The following is a 14556-nucleotide window of genomic DNA, read 5'->3' on the forward strand; positions in this document are numbered from 1 at the left end:
CTGAGTAACTGAAGCATCCGTGAAGAAGAGCACTGCTGTTACTGGACTGCGGAAGTGAATCATGGGAAGGAGGCATGGCTGTCCACCGTAGTCGATCCATAACTGATGCAAAGCTGAGTGAAGCTGCTGCAGCAGGAAGCTCCACTGTACAACATCTCATTTTACAAAGTGAAACTGTAGAATTTTATTTGAAGGATTTTAAATAATGTACTTTAAAATGTGTAAGAAGCCTGTTAAACACTCAACTGCGGTGATTGATTTTGAACTGAGGGAAGCCCTTCTTTAACCAGTGGGTCTGAACCAGTACTTGTCTACTTCCAGGTACATGAAGGAGCACAGACTCAATAGAATAAGTGTCCGGAACCGATCTGCAACCGTCATAGTGCTCATTTAACAACATATTCCTAGTTTCACATAAATTGATTGCATTTTTTGTTCAAGTTGCAGCTGTATGTGTGTTCCGTGTCACATTCCATGTCACATTCATACCCCTAGGAAAAGCTAATAAATGAGCCTCTTAAAACATAATAAATCCCACTTGTAGGGAAGGGACAGGTGCTGCTGAACCTGTCAAATAGCATAATCAACACCTTCAAGCAACCATAGAGGGTCAGCTGTCCATTAGTTGTAAATTGGCTCAATAGCAAAGGAAATGAGGACACCATTTTATATACACTGATGTTGAGGCCCAGCTGTGAGAAAGATTGCTGGAAATACATTTTTTTAGTGGAAGTAGTGAAATCAAGGTGTCAACAAAGCCATAACGTAAGGAAAAAGAATTGTGGTGTGTTCATGTTCTCAGCTATGAATGCACAAGATGCACAGTGAGCTCCAGCTTTGTCTGTCTGTGGTCACACAGGTGACCATGATGCTGATGAATCTGGTCAGTATGTGGTGTCGTCAGGTAGGGCGCCAACCCATAACCTCAGTAATATCCCCACAATTATGATTCCCAAAGTGCAATTTATGTGTTTAAACTCAATGTCTCCAAAGTCACAAATGGTACACAGTCCATTAGCATTGAAGTTTCAAGGTTTCAGAGAACAACGGGTTGATTATGAGAACTGCTATGACATGCCTGCACGGCTTGTAGATATTGTTTGCATTTTACAGAAAATCCCAAGTACAGACATATTGGTGAATCTGGAACATTTCTGTAAATCACTCATAGGCATGATTTCACCTTTTTACCATGAGTCCTAACTGAAAACACCCCAACAATGTGTTATTTAGATCCCACCGCAAACTCTCCCAACAACAAACCCTGGATTCGCAGTAACATGATGGGACTCTGAAACTGAAGTTGTGGGTATTTAGAGACAAAGACCAGTAAAGGTTCAAGACAATGCCGAAGGGTTAGAAAAGAAGGCTGAGAGCAAGCTGAAACATCATACCAGAGAGGTGTGGACATGAATGAGGACCATGACCACCCAAGAAATGTTGCTTTGGAAAAGGTAGATGAGTTCAGCCGAGTCTCCACTGCTTTTGCACCATCAGCAATTCAGCGACCACAGGGCAAGATACTTAAGTGATGCACACCTATTTTTTTCCCTTTTAATAAGCACCTAGATGATAGGCTGGACTGGCCAGTAAATACAGACACCCTTTACCAGAAGGTGCATGGCCAGCAGGCTGAGATCATCATATGTATGTAGTGATATGCCACGTATGTTTTACCAGTGGATAGTGGCAGGTGCCCTCATGTGTGCTGCTGCCTCAGAATCAGAAAAACCTTTCTTGCAAAGTACGATTTTACACACACGAGGAATTTGTTGTGGTGTTGTTAATGCATGCAATCTAATAAACTAAACTAAATTCTTAAAGTGCAGAAAAAAATATAAATATAAATATATACAATCTTTTATGGGATAAAGGAGCAGTGCAGTAGGCAGTAATAAATACCACAGTCAAATGTGCAAAGGAAAAGGTGCCAATGAACAGTGGTCAAAGTTGAGCGTTAATGTAACGCATAGAGTTTCGGTACTGTCGATGTGACAGGCAGACAGAGACGGAAGCAGAAGTGGAGTGTAAGAGTGTCAGGGGGGTTTCTGGGCCTTGTTGGTAAGGCTGACAGCAGATGGGGAAAAAAAGCCTGTTGGGGAGGTAGTATGACAGACATTAAAAAAGTGGATAAGCTGATAAAAAAAAGGCCAGTTCAGTACTTGGCAGGAGCCTCGGATTCAGTGGTAACTTTGGTGAAGAGGGGCGCTCTTCTCCAAGGAAACCCCAGCCGCCCTCTCCACAACATCCTGCAGATAAGAGGACCAGCCACAGCAAACAACTCATTTGCTGCAGTGCAGGACAGGACAGAGCCAAGAGCGCCTAACTCAGTGCCAAGACAATGGCAGTGGCTCTTTGCTGCCATCCTATACACACACACACACACACACACATACTCAACCGGACCCAGCCCAGTAGCCCCCACCCTTTAAAGATCACAAGGACGTCTTATTTCATTTATTTCAGTGGCACTTTTTTATTGTATTAGTGGCCTTTAAATTGAGTTTTCATGGTTTTTGATCTATGTGAATTTCTTAACCTCAGAGGAAGCGAGCCCAGGGTCTTTTGTACATTAGATTGGGCGATGCCCAGTCTCCAGCAGCAGGGCTTCCAGAATCAGTCTCGTCTGAGGGGGGATGAAGGGCTCATGTAGCCAACAGGACAAGTAGACCATGCACAGGTCAGAGGTCGCGGTGTGGGCAAGTTCCTGCAGGATGGAGTGCTTCAACTGCAGTTCTTTACTGAAGGCATCAAACAAGATTTGCGATGCCTCATCTGAAATGAGATGGGGGTCAATATAACTTTGATTTAGTCTCTGTTGCTCATGTTAAGAACCAAGAGTTTAATATCAACAGGTAGAATATTAAAAAAAATCCTTAAGATGACAATTTCAAGTTAGTGCTCATTCTCACATTCCATTTATAGAAGACAACAAATTAGAGTCAGTAGATCCTGCAGGTTTGATGTCAAATCCTACTGCACATTTTCTTAGGTCTTTGCAAGTTGTACAAGCAGAATCATTTTTGGTTTATGGATGAGAGAAAGGTATTTCTCCTGAATTTTTTACATTTCTAATGGGCACCCTCAAGGCATTTTTGCATACTTATTCACAAAATCCATAAAATATTGCAGTTTTCACCAGGTTGAGTTGAACTAAACTGCCAAAAAGGCATCTGAAGAAGAGGAGGAAAAAGAAAATTCCTTGCATTTCAATAGGGCCTCACGCCAGTTGTCCTTGGGCCCCAATTATGCTATTAACTCCTGTTTTTTATTGCAACAATTCAAGCTACCCACTTCAAATTTCAATATAACTCAACTCAACTTTATTTAGAGCACTTTAAATAAAACCACAGCTGACACAGTGCTGTACATAAGAGCAATAAGAAATAGTAAAAAACAAAACAAAAAAACAAATGCAGTCTAATGCTGGGTCAAAAGCGTAGGAATAAAAGTGGTCTTTAAGACAGGTTTTAAGAAATATATATAAAATATATATCGTCGTTGTCGTCGTCCTCCACTTTTTCCGGTGGGTCCGGGTCGCGGGGGCAGCAGCCTCAGCAAGGAAGCCCAGACTGTCCTCTCCCAGCCACTTCCACCAGCTCTTCCGGGGGAATCCCGAGGCGTTCCCAGGCCAGCCCAGAGATATCATCCCTCCAGCGTGTGCTGGGTCGGCCCCGAGGCCTCCTCCTGGTCGGACAAGTCTGGAACACCTCCTGAGGGAGGCGTCCTCACCAGATACCTGAACCACCTCCACTGACTCCTCTACATGGAGGAGCAGCAGCTCTACTCTGAGTCCCTCCTGAAGGACTGAGCTTCTCACCCTGTCTCTAAGGGAGAGCCCAGCCTCCCTGAGGAGGAAACTCATTTCGGCCGCTTGTATTCAGGATCTCGTTCTTTCGGTCATTACCCAGAGCTCATGACCACAGGTGAGGGTTGGAACGTAGATTGACCGGCAAATCAAGAGCCTTGCCTTCTGGCTAAGCTCCCTCTTCACCACAACGGACTGCTTTAGCAACCACATCACTGCGGACGCCGCCCCAATCTGCCTGTCAATCTCCCGCTCCATCCTACCCTCACTCGTGAACAAGATCCTGAGATACTTAAACTCCTCCACCTGAGGTAAGACCTCCCCCCCGACCTGGAGTGGGCAAACCACCCTTTTCCGGCTGAGGACTATGGCCTCAGAATTGGAGGTGCTGATTCTCATCTCAGCCGCTTCGCATTCGGCTGCAAACTGTCCCAGCAAGAGCTGGAGGTCATGGCCCGATGGCGCTAAGAAGACTAACAGCAACTGCAAACAGCAGAGACGACACCCTCCCGCAACCGAACTCGACCCCCTCCACCACCCGGCTGCGCCTAGAAATTCTGTCCATAAAAGTTATGAACAGAACCGGTGACAAAGCGCAGCCTTGGCGGAGTCCAACCCTCACCGGGAACAAGTCTGACTTACTGCCGGCAACACGGACCAGACTCTCGCTCCTCCGGTAGAATGACCGAATGGCCCTTTGTAAAGGGCCATCCAACCCCATACTCCCAGAGTACCCCCCACAGGGTGCTCCTGGGAACATGGTCATAAGCCTTCTCCAGATCCACAAAACACATGTGGTCTGGTTGGGCAAACTCCCATGCCCCCTCCAGCACACTAGCGAGGGTGAAGAGCTGATCCACGGTTCCACGGCCGGAACGAAAACCACACTGCTCCTCCTCAATCTGAGGTTTGACTATCCCCCTGACCCTCCTCTCCAGTACCCTGGCGCAGACCTTTCCAGGGAGGCTGAGGAGTGTGATCCCCCGATAGTTGGAACACACCCTCTGGTCCTCTTTCTTAAAGATGGGGTCCATCACCCCGGTCTGCCACTCCAAAGGCACTGCCCCCGATGTCCACGCAATGTTGCAGAGACGTGTCCACCAGGACAGCCCCACAACATCCAGAAACTTGAGATACCCAGGACGGATCTCATCCACCCCTGGAACTCTGCCACCGTGGAGTTGCTTAACTGCCTCGGCGACTTCTGCCCCGGAGATTGGACGACCCCCCCAAGCACTCCCCAAACTCTGTCTCGTCCATGGAGTACGTGTTGGTGGGATTGAGGAGTTCCTCAAAATACTTCTTCCACTGCCCAATTATCTCCCCAGTTGACGTCAGCAGCCTCCCGTCCTCACTGTTAACAGTGGGCAAGTTGCCGCCTCCCCTCCCTGACCGCCATGGCTGCACACCGCTTGGCCTGCTGGCCATATAATAATACACAAAATACATAAATCATTCACATTCATGTTATAGTGACACAATTTGCTATCCATATCTAGATATCATCATGGATTGAGAGCTCACTTTTACAAGTCATATTAGCGGTATAACAAGGACATTTTAGCTTCCAAAACCCATCTCCAAAATTAGATCCATCCTCTCTCCGTCAGACGCCGAAAATTTGCTTCATGCACTCATCTCCTCTAGACAAGATTACTGTAATGCCCTTTTCTGCAAACTACCCACATACAGGACAGCTTCATTATCAAAATATACTACAGCCAGAGTACTTAAGAGTAATGCATCTCTGACCTGATCACTTTCTTCAAACCCCCCCAGAACCCTCAGATCATTAGGTGCTGGTCTCTTAACTGGGCCCAGAAAATTTAACCAATCAGATGAATTGTATTCAGTCACAATTCAGATTCAGAAAGCTTTATTTGTCCCTGTGGGGGCAATTTAGGTTTTTTTTTTTTTGGGGGGGGTTAGGGTTAGGGGTAATCCTAAAGGTCAACTCACCCAACTGTTTGGTGTTCCAACTGTGGAAAAGAGGAACCTTCCTGCCTCCGCGTCCAAACTGAAACTCTTCCAGATCCAAGATGCCTCGCTGTGAGGCCATCACACGCTGCATCTTCACCATGATGATGGCCTGAGAGGAAGAAAACAAACATCCACATAAACCACACTGACCGCAGGCAGTGGGAACTCACCAGTACTACCACCTGGTCAGAGGCTTTAATCTCTCTTCTGATATGTTCAGTTTTTTTCACAATCTTGAGTCATGTTTGAACATTGTTAAGGTCAGGAGGTAACCATGTCAATTCACAAGATGTAATCCGTCGAGCCAAATAAAACCAGGTTGCAATCAATTGAAACAGAATTCACCGAAATAATGAAGTCTTTTACAATTAACCATTTCATTTTGAGAAGAATTTAAAAAAAAAAATTGGAATCCATGTTATGATGCGATTTGGGAAGGCACAAAATAACAGAGCGATAAATTTGGTCCAGTTTATTCACACTAAACTCATGTTCAAAAGTACTAAATATACTCAGATGAGGTACAGATACCTGAAAAATCTCCTTCAGTACTGTACTTTTCAAAAATGGTTTCATTTTAAGTTCATCCATCCCTTTTTTATCAACACCTGAACGAGGGCCATTTTCAAAGAAGTGACTTTCAAGCTTAGACTTGATTTCCTCCCATGGACCCACCACCCGTGGGAGGAACCAGAAGGGTCTGGTGCTTTGTGGCTTGGGCGGCAGTTCAAGGTGGGGGCCTTGGCTGTTGGATCCCCAGTCATGGAAGCTGGCTTTTGGGACATGGACTGTCACCTCCCTGGCGGGGAAGGAGCCGAAGCTGGTGGAAAAGGTTGAGCGTTACCGACTACATATAGTCAGCCTCACCTCGACACATAGCTCCGGGTCCAGAACCCAAGTCCTTGAGAGGGGTTGGACTCTCTTTCACTGGAGTTGTTCCGGGTGAGAAGCGGAGGGCCAGGGTGGGATTTTTGATCGCCCCCAGGCTATCTGCCTGTATGTTGGGGTTTACCCCGGTGGACGAAAGGGTTGCTTCCCTGCGCCTTCGGGTCGGGGAACGGGTCCTGACTGTGGTCTGCGCTTATGCGCCAAACACCAGTTCAGAGTACCCACCCTTTTTAGAGTCCTTGGGAAGGGTGCTGGATGGTGTCCCGACTGGGGAATCCATTGTCCTACTGGGAGACTTCAACGCTCACATGGGTAATGACAGCGTGACCTGGAAGGGCATGATTGGGAGGAATGGCAGGCCCGACCTGAACCTGAGTGGTGTTCTATTATTGGACTTCTGTGCAAGTTGCAGTTTGTCCATAACTAACACCACGTTCGAACATAAGGAGGCCCACTGGAGCACGTGGCACTAAGACATCCTAGGCCGCAGGTCTATGATTGATTTTATAGTCGTATCATCTGACCCCTGACCGCATATTCTGGACACTCGGGTGAAGAGAGGAGCTGAGCTGTCAACTGATTACCATCTGGTGGTGAGTTGGATCAGGTGGCAGGGGAAGACATACTCCATGTAGGAGACAGTGTTTGGGGAGTGCTTGGGGGGGTCGTCCAATCTCCTGGGCAGAAGTCACCGAGGCAGTTAAGCAACTCCACGGTGGCAGAGCTCCGGGGGTGGATGAGATCCGCCCTGGGTATGTCAAGGCTCTGGATGTTGTGGGGCTGTCTTGGTTGACACGTCTCTGCAACATTGCGTGGACATCGGGGGCGGGGCCTTTGAGGTGGCAGACTGGGGTGGTGGTCCCCATCTTTAAGAAAGGGGACCAGAGGGTGTGTTCCAACTATCGGGGGATCACACTCCTCAGCCTCCCTGGAAAAGTCTGCGCCAGGGTACTGGAGAGGAGGGTCAGGGGGATAGTCAAACCTAAGATTGAGCAGGAGCAGTGTGGTTTTCGTCCCGGCCGTGGAACCGTGGATCAGCTCTTCACCCTCGCTAGTGTGCTGGAGGGGGCATGGGAGTTTGCCCAACCAGACCAGATGTGTTTTGTGGATCTGGAGAAGGCTTATGACCGTGTTCCCAGGAGCACCCTGTGGGGGGTACTCCAGGAGTATGGGGTTGGATGGCCCCTTACAAAGGGCAATTCAGTCTTTCTACCAGAGTCTGGTCTGTGTTGCCGGCAGTAACCGGACTTGTTTCCAGTGAGGGTTGGACTCCGCCAAGGCTGCCCTTTGTCACCGGTTCTGTTCATAACTTTTATGGACAGAATTTCTAGGTGCAGCCGGGTGGTGGAGGGGGTCGAGTTCGGTTGCGGGAGGGTGTCGTCTCTTCTTTTTGCGGATGACGTGGTCCTCTTAGCTACATCAGGCCACGATCTTCAACTCTTGCTGGGACAGTTCACAGCCGAATGTGAAGCGGCTGGGATGAGAATCAGCACCTCCAAGTCTGAGGCCATGGTCCTCAGCCGGAAAAGGGTGGTTTGCCCACTCCAGGTCGGGGGGGAGGTCCTACCCCAGGTGGAGGAGTTTAAGTATCTCAGGATCTTGTTCACGAGTGAGGGTAGGATGGGGCAGGAGATTGACAGGCGGATTGGGGCAGCATCCGCAGTTTTGCGGGCGCCAAAGCAGTCCGTTGTGGTGAAGAGGGAGCTTAGCCAAAAGGCAAGGCTCTCGATTTACTGGTCAATCTACATTCCAACCCTCACCTGTGGTCATGAGCTCTGGGTAATGACCGAAAGAACGAGATCCTGAATACAAGCGGCTGAAATGAGTTTCCTCCGCAGGGAGGCTGGGCTCTCCCTTAGAGACAGGGTGAGAAGCTCAGTCCTTCAGGAGGGACTCAGAGTAGAGCTGCTGCTCCTCCAGGTAGAGGAGTCAGTGGAGGTGGTTCAGGCATCTGGTGAGGACGCCTCCCTCAGGAGGTGTTCCAGGCATGTAGGACCGGGAGGAGGCCTCAGGGCCGACCCAGGACACGCTGGAGGGATTATATCTCTGGGCTGGCCTGGGAACATCTCGGGATTCCCCCGGAAGGGCTGGTGGAAGTGGGGAGAGGACAGTCTGAGCTTCCTTGCTGAGGCTGCTGCCCCCGCGACCCGGACCCACCGGATAAGAGGAGGACGACGACTACGACGATGACTTGATTTGATAGTTGTATTTATTCACTGGGAGTTTTTTTCTCTCCTGTATAATTGCTTTAATTGTATACTGTAATAACTCATCATCAGTACTGGTCCTGGACCACCAGAGTATCCCTTCTCCTCCTCTACCTGCATGACAGGTTTACTGGAGAACCACAATATCCATTCATCTGCTGCTCCTGGGTTCTGGAGTTTTTTTTCCACTTGTTGACCTGTTAAAAAGGGTTTCCTATGGAGTTTTTCCTCAGTCGATGTGAGGGTCTGAGGGCAGAGGATGTTGTTATGATGCCATGTGAAGCCCTTTGAGACAAACTGTTTGTGAAAACGGGCTCTACAAATAAAATTGCCTTGCCTTGTTTTTGGACCTAGAAGTGCAGTGTTTATGTCATACTGGAGTTCCATATTAAAAGTCCAGTAAACACAACTCAATGAGAAAAGTCTTGATTTGGCAGTTGACGCACAGGTGACTGTCATTCCATCTCTGCCGCTCATCAAATACATAAAGAATCTACAACAAATGATTGTTCATGGTGGGACTCTGTTCCGTGGTCATGTGAGACAGGTGATCAGTGGTCATCTGCTGTAAGCAGGTTAATGAAGAAGGACACACAGGAAGAGGGTGGGGGCTACAGCTCCACTGAAGTCACATTTTCTTTTTGAATCAGTAAAAAAGAAAAGAAAAATGGCTGCCATGGCAAGAACACAAGAATAGGGCAAGACCGTAAGAAGAGCATGAGGAAAAATTGAGAATGTTGTGAGAAGACATGAGGAGGCCTTCAGAATATGAGAATGTGACGAGACCATAGTGCAAACATGAGGTGACAAGAATTCAAAATGAAAACGTGATGAGAACATGAGAGGAATTTTAGAACATGAGAACAAGGTAAGAACCTGCTGAGAACATTACAGTGTGACAACATCATGATAAAAACATCAGAATAATATAATGCAAATACAATACTTAATCATTTCTCAACCAACTTCATATTCATTATGTTGAAAATCGCTTATTTTACTAAAAATGCTGTCTCAGCTTTTTTTCTGAAAATGAGGTTTTGAAGAGACCAACCCCCATTCAAGTATTTAAAAGAGTGAGTGAACTTATAAGGATATGCATTTTTTAGAAATGAAAAAAGAAGCTCTGATCTTTCTTCTGGTGCGTTCATTTTTTCATAATCATCGCAAGAATACTCTTGGGTCTTGAAAGAGAGTTAGAAAGGGTTAATGGCATGGAGTCAGTGCATCATGGGAACTATCAGACTTGTGTGGACCCCTCAGAAAATGAGAACCATTTTCAGTTTCTCACCATTTTTTCCAAAATGTGGTGCAGCTTGGAGCATTCGTTCAGCAGATCTGCAGTGCCGGCCGCCTGCTGCCATGGAGCCGATTGAGGAGCTGGAGCTTCATCCACCCACTGCTGATGCAGTTCACTCTGAGACCTGAAGGCCAGGAAGGACGACAGCTAACATGCTAGATTATGTAGAATGGATTATGTAGAATACCAACCTCTCCCAAAGAACTAAGCGATCTTCTCTGCAGCATTACATGCCTCTTCTTCAGCTCAAGCTCTTCTCCTCCAAAGCGTGTCATTAAGGTCACCCAATTATTTAAATTAACCCAAAACAGGTGTAACCACAGCTGATGCTCTGGAGGCTGAACATCAGTAATTCAGACCTGAGTGACAGTTCAGGTCCATCAGTCAGGAAAAGTTGATCTTGTCACCTGACCCCTGCTAGTGATGTGTTTCTACTGGTGATGACCACAAATTTAAGTGTCAGCATAGCTCATTGCTAACAAAGTAGTTAAAACAGATAACCTACAGCTGGTCAACAACACATAACTGTGGAGCAGCCTGCTGCTCCAACACTCAGGCACACCATCTGATGATGTCATCTTTAAGATCACCAGCACCAGTTTTGAAAAATGTTCATGATTGTTCTGTTTCTGGTGCTGTGCGGATTTTTTTTTTTTAACATATTGGCTTTTTTCACCTGTTCAGCTTCAGGTTGATGATGTTTCCTGCTATTTGGAATCCTTCATCGTTGAGTTTGTCCCAGCGAACCTTAAGGTTGTGCCAGTCTGCAGCATTATCTTTGATCTTACGGGCACTTCCTGTGACTGCACACAACTTCCTGTTTGCTGATCTCATTTGAGGATCCTGAGGAGGAGGAACAGTCAGTATTATTTGAGTCTGCACCTTTAATTCTCCTATCTTGCCAGGTATATAAAAAAAGAACCTGATATCACCTAAATGTACCTGAACATCAATTGAGGATGAGATCAGTTTGTATGGGTGTTGAGATTTATAATTGAATGACTGAATCAATGTGTGTCGGGCTAAAAAGTAGTGAACTGGAAATAGTCGAAAAGTGGAAGAATGCTGAAAGTTATGGGAGTGACGTACTGAGCTCTGGGGTTGATAGATGATGTTAAAATACTCATTTCTTTCTTTTGTATTTTGATTGGTTTTGCAGGTAAAAACCACTTATCATGAATCAGCTCCATACTGCTTTGCCATGGTCAAAAGGGAAACATTGCTATAATAATTTAATAATAATATTCATAGCGTTTTTCATTGACAAAATTTGATAACGGAGTCGTGACTTAAATCTCGTGGCAGCCATGTTTTGAACCCACCCCCGAGACACGGTAGAAACGTGACAAGCTTATTGCGCGCGCGCACACACACACACACACACACACACACACACACACCTCTGTCTTTATCACGCCCACTTGATAAAGTGACAGATACTGCGTTCTAAATGCCACTATTTCACTTTTTGTGCTGCATTGGTGTCCATTATCTAACCTGAACCGCTACACCGCCAGTACAACCCTTCCGTCGGACCACAGGCGGACCGTGCAGAAGTTTCTCACCTCCATGTCATCGATGCATCCTCCATGCTCTCCATCTGTTGTCCACTTCCTGACTTCTTCTTCTGAGGTTGATCAGCTGCTCGGTGACGCCTCCTGGTGGCCGATTATCATGATTTAAAAACTAATACGTAAAACTGATCCAAATGGAAACCAAGAAAGACACCGGTCGACCAAGTCTTGAGTTCTCCCTTATTTTACCCTGCTTTTTTATTTTTTTGGTCTTCACTAGAAATAATGAGCCTAAAAAATGAAACAGAGTCCCGTTTTCGAAGACTGGTTCGACGTGGTCAGTATCACTGTTGAGCACATTTTCATTTATAATACCAGCATAAATAATTATAAATTACAGTCAGTCAGCGTTGACGGAACAATTGACGTCAGTTGAACATGGAACATGTGATGAACACCATTTCTGAAATGATTGAAGCTGCTTGTTGCTCCCCAAAAACCGTCTTTTGTCAAAATTAGGACGGCAATGGCACGTCAGAGCTCGTAAAGCCGGGTACGGGAGTTCAGAGTTCATCTCAGTCTGGACTCCTCAGAGAACGGTCAGTCCACATTTACGTTAGATTCGCTTTGGACTTGTTAGTCTATGATGATTATTTAATTCTGTTTTTAGACTTCTGCAAAGCATCTGCTACAGTTGAACACTGTTTATGATGGATACTTTTAAATATTTTGGTTTCGGTGAATGCTTCCAGGAAGTAATAAAGATGTTCTATAACGATATAAATATTGCTGATAGTCCCAGTGGGAACATATAAAAGATTTACACTGAAGAGCGGAATACGTCAAGGCTGTCGGCCTCACCTTTAGTCTTTATTTTAGTTGCAGAAGTTTTGGAAATTATAATTAAACATGCAGATAACATAAAGCAGTGAAATGTGATGGAACGATCTCTGATCATAACCCAACTGCCGGATGATACGATTCTTTCCCTCAAAAATGCAACACACATATCACAGGCTCTAATGGTTACATCCATCTTCTGTAAAGCTTCAGAGCTTCGTCTAAATTTGAATAAATGTGAATTGATGGCGATTCATGATTACCCCCCTAGTGTCTAGTCAAGGTATTGCAAGTAAAATTCAGCTTCAATATCTGGGTATTTTTATCTGCAAGGATTTACAATATAGAGAGAACTAATACTGAAAGTTTTATGGTGAAGAGCAACACAATTCTGAATTTCTGGCTCTGAAGGGATTTGACTTTGATCGTTTTAGTCATAAATACAATATTGAATGCTCCAGAAGTGACTGCTGGGCTGTGATTGAAGCGTTTCCACAGGCTTTGTTCTGTGTGATGGAGGGAACTCTACTGTACACCCTGACAACACCTAACCCTGCTGACCCTGTCTATGGATGACCCATCATTTTAGAGAAAAAATGTAACAACATAATTTTGAGATCTGCTGTCACCAAAGCTGTCACCAAATCTCATGCAGATATGTAGGTATTCATTGGTGAGTCTATAGAACGGTACTTGTTTTCAATAATGTTCATCATGGAAAAAGCTGACTCACAGCTGTGAGTCCATCCAAATACAGTCAGTGTGTGCAGTGCTGCTTTGGGTAGACCAGGGAACACATCCTCAGACACAGTCTGGAGCTAGAAAGCAGCAGGGTCAGTTCCCTAAAAAATGCTCTCTTAATGCAGCATCTCTTTGCAGACCAATGAACTCGAGCTGTAGAGATCCTGCATGTGCCCACTTGAATGTCTCTGTGACCTCCTTCGAAAATCCTCTAACTTCTCTGATGAGGAAAGGATTCTGGATTAGCAGGAGGAGCTGCTGCCCAAGGCAGAAGCTGTTGAACCTTTTACTGAAATTTTCAAAGTTTTGGGAAGTGGTTAGGGTTAGGGTGGGGTCTTCTTTGAGATCTTCTTCAAAAATGTCCAGCTTGGTCTTGAAAGAGCGAACAGCTGTCATCAAATCAGCAACTGGACTGTTCTGGCCCTCCAGCTTTAAGTTGAGCTCATTAAGATGTGATGTAATGTCAACCAAAAAGGCAACCATATCCATATTGTGTTTATCTTGCAGAAAAGGTGAAAACTGTGTTGCTGTCTGAGTCTTGACCTGCTTTAGGAAAGCTGATATTTCTTCTCTTATAGACCAGAAACGTCCCAGTGCATTGCCTTTATTCAGCCACCTCACATTGTTGTGCAGTGGCAGGTCCTTGCCATTTGCTTCAACATCCTCCAGGAGTTCTGTCAGGAGATGATGCTGAGGGCATGAGGATGCCCTGAGGAAGTCGATGAGTTTCATCATTGTGTTCATTACTTCTGCAAAATGATCTGACAGAGTGGCACACAGACGAGTCTGATGGATGAGACGGTGGTAAGCAATGAGATATGGGTTGTTGGCACAGCCCCCTTCTCTTTTCCCACCATGGCAGGGGCGTCATCTGTAGTGACAGGGACAACCTGCTTCAGATCTATGCCCCTCCTTCTCAACATCTCTTTTATTGCTGCATATTTGTCCCCTCCTCTTGCGTGTGTTTCAAGTGGTTTAACACCCAGCAGGTCCTCACAGAGCTCCTTCTTATCTTTGTGAAAAAATCTCACATACACCAAAAGCTGGGCTTCATCAGTAACATGTGGGACTCATCAGTAGCCAGACAGGCACAGTGCAGTCAGAACAGCTGCATCAAGCGGTGCCAGTCCGTCACCTGCTATTATTTCTGGTTTCCTGGTCGCTTACACCTGGATTTGTTTGATTTTTTTTTCACACATCTCATCTTTTTGTTTTATATTCAAATAAAGACTCAGCAACAGCGTTTAAGCACTCCTTCACAACTGTCCCATCAATAAA

The 14556-nt window shown here is 45.9% G+C and overlaps 1 protein-coding gene and 1 pseudogene across 1 annotated transcript; both read right to left on the minus strand.

Annotated features, from left to right (window-relative positions):
• Positions 1–2451: 2451 nt before the first annotated feature.
• Positions 2452–11871, minus strand: cinp (cyclin dependent kinase 2 interacting protein). Its single transcript, XM_086182351.1, has 5 exons — positions 11749–11871; positions 10860–11026; positions 10175–10307; positions 5768–5897; positions 2452–2775 (listed from the first exon to the last, which is right to left on the minus strand). The coding sequence occupies exons 1-5, from the start codon at positions 11752–11754 to the stop codon at positions 2573–2575; spliced, it is 639 nt and encodes a 212-aa protein (XP_086038477.1). The 5' UTR covers positions 11755–11871; the 3' UTR covers positions 2452–2572.
• A 1251-nt stretch (positions 11872–13122) lies between these two features.
• LOC147247013 (protein FAM200A-like) lies at positions 13123–14260 on the minus strand (annotated as a pseudogene).
• Positions 14261–14556: the final 296 nt, after the last annotated feature.

This window comes from Aulostomus chinensis, chromosome 17, assembly GCF_037954235.1.
Source record: "Aulostomus chinensis isolate RoL2024-O1b breed Wild chromosome 17, RoL_Achi_v1.0, whole genome shotgun sequence".
Taxonomy (NCBI): Eukaryota; Metazoa; Chordata; class Actinopteri; order Syngnathiformes; family Aulostomidae; genus Aulostomus; species Aulostomus chinensis.

Excerpts from the sequence above, each read along its gene's own strand:
- cinp (XM_086182351.1), bottom strand. Across the intron at positions 10,308-10,859 it reads ATCAACCTGAAGCTGAACAG|GTCTCAGAGTGAACTGCATC; the intron begins GTGAAAAAAGCC and ends CCTGGCCTTCAG. Across the intron at positions 5,898-10,174 it reads ACCACATTTTGGAAAAAATG|GCCATCATCATGGTGAAGAT; the intron begins GTGAGAAACTGA and ends TCTTCCTCTCAG.